General features: G+C 31.5%; 1 protein-coding gene across 1 annotated transcript; it reads left to right on the top strand.

Annotated features, from left to right (window-relative positions):
- LOC107625045 (patellin-4-like) lies at positions 238-3,585 on the top strand. Its single transcript, XM_016327575.2, has 4 exons — positions 238-1,716; positions 1,987-2,111; positions 2,302-2,443; positions 3,082-3,585. The coding sequence occupies exons 1-4, from the start codon at positions 835-837 to the stop codon at positions 3,352-3,354; spliced, it is 1,422 nt and encodes a 473-aa protein (XP_016183061.1). The 5' UTR covers positions 238-834; the 3' UTR covers positions 3,355-3,585.

The raw sequence follows: 4,497 nt of genomic DNA, 5'->3' as shown, positions 1-4,497 counted from the left end.
TATGTTCTTGATTAATTAAACAGATTTTTATATTCAATTTTATTATTTTTTATATGAATGATTGAGATTTAAAAGAATAATTTTACTAATTATGTTATATATATATTTTTTTTTAATTTTCAAATTGACTATACATATTTAAGAAAAAAATAAGCTTGTAACTTGACAATTTATTTATTATTTTTAATAGCAGGTGATTTTCTTAAGAGCGTTCCACTTTTTATTTTATCTAGAATGTAGTTCCTTTCATTTTTCAAGCTTTACGTGACTAAATCAGGTATTTTATGAAATATAATATATACGCAATGAAGCCAGCATTTAATGGTTACTTTGATACATGCAAATCTACCAATTTGCCAACTTTGTTCATAGGGAGTTGAACCGTAACAGGATATAGCATGGTTATTTATATCATATAAATTGTTAAAATTCATTATTAGATATAATGTTAATCTAAAAAAATAGAATAGAATAAAAAAACGGTGTTGGCCTCTAAGTATTTAGACGTATGCCAGTGAAATCCAATGTTGGAGCCACCGCAGATGTGCTTATATCTCAGACACTATTTTTGGCGCCACCAAACTAACGGTTGAGACTTGTTGAAACTCAAGGCATTCATCCATCCATCACTCAACATTAATCTTTCTTTTTCACATTTTTGAAAAATTGAAGAACCCCTTTGTTTCCAAAGGAATTAACAACATCAACATCAACGTTTTCTTATCCAATTTCCCTCCTCTTCTTTTTCTTATCCTTCCTCCAACCTCCCCATCCTAGTTTCCCAGCATATACTCGGGTTTTCGCCGGAAAACCCGACCACAGAGGAGAGGATACATGACAGCCCTGATGGAAACAGATGGTTTCAATGAAGAAAATGGAGATCATAATAGCATCAACAATACCCTTGTTGGTGTTCCATTAGTCTTCATTGATAATAATAACAAGAAAATCCTCGTGGAAAAAGAGCTTCCCAATGAGAAACGAGCACCCCTTCAAGAGGACCAAGATTCTTCAAGCACAGAACAAGAACTAGATCAAGATCTTGGTGGCAATGATGAAGATATGATACATGACCCCGTTGAGATGAAAGTCAAGATAAAAAAATCACTGCTCGAATTCCGGGGCAAAGTGGAGGACGCCATCCTCAGAAACTACCTCTTAGGGGAGGGCTCTAAGAAGCTCACACCAGAGGAGCTTAAGGACATATCCTTATGGGGTATCCCTTTGCTTCCAAGCAAGGGTCATGAAGGCACTGACATCATTCTCTTGAAGTTCTTGAAGGCTAAGGACTACAAGGTCTCTGAAGCATTCGACATGCTCCAGAAGACCTTGAATTGGCGAATTGAGAATCGCGTCGACCGCATTCTTGACGAGGAAGATCTCGGCTCGGAATTCGAGCATGCCAGCTTCTTGAATAGTAGGGACAAAGAAGGGCGCCCTGTTTGTTACCATCTCTATGGTATTTTCAATGACAAGAGCCTTTATAAGAAGACTTTTGGGACACAGCAGAAGCGTGAGAGGTTCTTGAGGTGGAGGATTCAACTTATGGAGAGGGCTGTGAGGAAGCTATGCTTCAAAGAAGGAGGTGTTGATTCAGTGATTCAGGTCTATGATCTTAAACGTGCATCTCCACAACGGATGAAGGAGCTTGAATCAATAAGCAAGCAAGCTCTACTCTTGATTCAGAACTACTATCCTGAACTTGTCTGGAAAAATGTCAGTATTTTTTTTCATTATTTTATCCTGAACTTGTTTGGGTATGGCCCTTTTTCGAACCTGCATTAACGCGAGATGCTTGTGCACTGAATTTATTTTATCTTTCTGATATGTGTCGTAAACATTCAGCAAAAGATTTCACGTTAGCTGTCTTGGCTTGAAGTTAAATTGTTTCTTTTATGATATACAAAATCGTTTGATTTATATAGTTGACCTTTTTTATTAAAAATTTGAGTTATTATATTTAATTAGTTATTTATCTTTTGGCAGATAGTACTACATGCTCCATTTTGGACGTACACCTCTCAGGTGCTATTCTCAAGGTTCATGAGTCAGAGAAGTAAAAAGAAATTCATCCTAGTTAGGCCACAAAGGATCACAAAGACACTTCTCAAGTAAGTGTGCTAATTCCTGATCCTGATCCTGATCTTAAAAGTCTTGCTTTCATTAAAATCTTGCTGTTCAAGATCTTCTAATGTAATATTGATTTATTTGGTTAGCGTTGTTATTAGCGTTTTTGTTTTATAAAATCCTCAAAATAAAAACTTCGAATATTTTCTAAAATTCTTATTTTCGTTGTAAAAGATTTGTTGACCCAGAACAGCTTCCAGTAGAATATGGAGGTCTTAGGAGGGAAAAGGACCCAGATTTCTCACCTGAAGATAAGGCTGAAGAGCTCCACATCAGAGGAAATACAGTTTCTACGGTTGAATTTCCAGTCAGTGAGGTACTCAACATCAAATTCTGATAATCTTAAATATCTTTTGTTTCAAATTAAATTTTAATGCGTATAAAAATAAGTTTTGTAAATAGTTCATAGTTTTAAATTGCTAATATGACAACAATACATGATAGAAAGTTTTTGTAACACATTTTCACCGGTTCATAAATATCGCCCTTGAAAAATAATTCATTTTTAAAATTGATAGCAAAAGATTTTGTTAGTTATATTAATCCCTAAAAATACAATTATAAGTCAAATCGATTGTTTTGTCAGTTAGATGATCACGTGCTACCTTAAGTGCACATGTCATGATGACATAAAAATATTAATCCTACGTGTCACAAAATAATTGTATCTTAACGTGACATGTCATCATTCCAATCATTTTTTGACACGTAGCATAACCTATGATATCTAACATGACATATTATTATCTAACTAATGAAAAGATCAAATTTGACTTACAATTTTATATTTTAAGGACTAATATGACTAACAAATTAAAATCTTTTCGAGATCAATTTCGAAAACGAATTGTTTTACAAAGACAAATTCGAGTATTAACTCTAAATATTTATCGTACTAATAGATTTTATAATTAGTTATCATTTTGATTATTTTTGGAAATATTTTTGTATCAGTCTGGAGTGACAGTAACTTGGGATGTAACTGTGCTTGGATGGGATGTGTCTTACAAAGAAGAGTTTGTCCCAGATGATGAAGGGTCATACACTATATTGCTTCAAAATCAAAATAGGCTTGGTGAGAGTATTAGAAACTCCTTTTACATCAATGAACCTGGGAAGATAGTCCTAACTATTGAAAATGGCAACTACAGGAAGAGGAGAATGTTCTATAGATCTAAGACTAGAATCACAGTTCCCATGTTCATCTTGCTATCTAATAGTAGTTAAACCATTGAGGGGGTTCTTCCATTTTGATTTGGTGGATGAAAATTGTATATTTCCTTTTCAACTTTTTGAGAGAAACCAAGCAACCATATAAACAAAAAATTGATGATATGGCAGAATAGAACAAATTTACTATCACAGGCTAACATGTATCTTTCCAAATCCCAAGTCACTTTTGCAGAAAATAACATTATTGACAACCTATATGAAAAATACTACTTTTGCACCTTTAAAGGCTTAATTAAACCAAATTAGCACAAATGTTAGTTCATGATTATTTTAGAGTGAAATATTTGTATTTGTATGTTTATATCCACATACATGTGTTTGCATCTTACAAATTTCTTTTTCTTAGAGTAAATACTTTTTTTAACTTTGAATATTTATTTGAGAATAAAGTATTTTTTTATATTTAAAATTTTTTAATTGATTATCAACCATCGGAATAATTGGTTTAAGTGCCTTTTGTAAAGGCCGACTTGACGATGTGTTAGACCATCTCTATTAGAGAACTTATCTCAATTTCTATTTATGGTCTACCTGTCATAAAAAGTAACTCCACATCAGTTTTTGCGTCATAAACAGTAAATAAGAATTCAAAACATTTCTCTCTTCTCCATTAGGAGGAACTAACTTTAGTCCCTATTGTGGTCCCACTTAATTAATTAATTAAAATACTTAAAATTAATATAATTAATTTTTTTCAATAATATTATTTAAATTTATAAATATAAAAATAATTCACTATTAAAAGATATTAATATTACATAAATTCATATATAACAATAATACATAACATATAATTCAGAATTACACTAATTTGTAAAATTATTTAATACAAAGAAAAACATAATTAAGCTCTATAGTTGACGATAAGCATTGTGAAATTGTCATATGTGTTCAATTAAAGTCCTCTTTCAATTGTCTATGCTGCTGCCTATTTCGAAGTTGGGCATTTTTTTAAAAAAATTAATGGTATGGTGCAATGGCCAATTTTAATAATGTGGTTAGGCATTTTAAAATTTAAAAGTAAAAATAACGAACCCAACCAACAATTATTTTGTAAGGTGTAAAAATTAAATTTATTTTTTAATATAAATAAATTTAATTAATTATAATTTAATATAATAATATAAATAAAAATTA

This window comes from Arachis ipaensis, chromosome B02, assembly GCF_000816755.2.
Source record: "Arachis ipaensis cultivar K30076 chromosome B02, Araip1.1, whole genome shotgun sequence".
Taxonomy (NCBI): Eukaryota; Viridiplantae; Streptophyta; class Magnoliopsida; order Fabales; family Fabaceae; genus Arachis; species Arachis ipaensis.
Note: the sequence above shows the minus strand (reverse complement) of the source record. Positions and strands in the feature narration are given on the sequence as shown.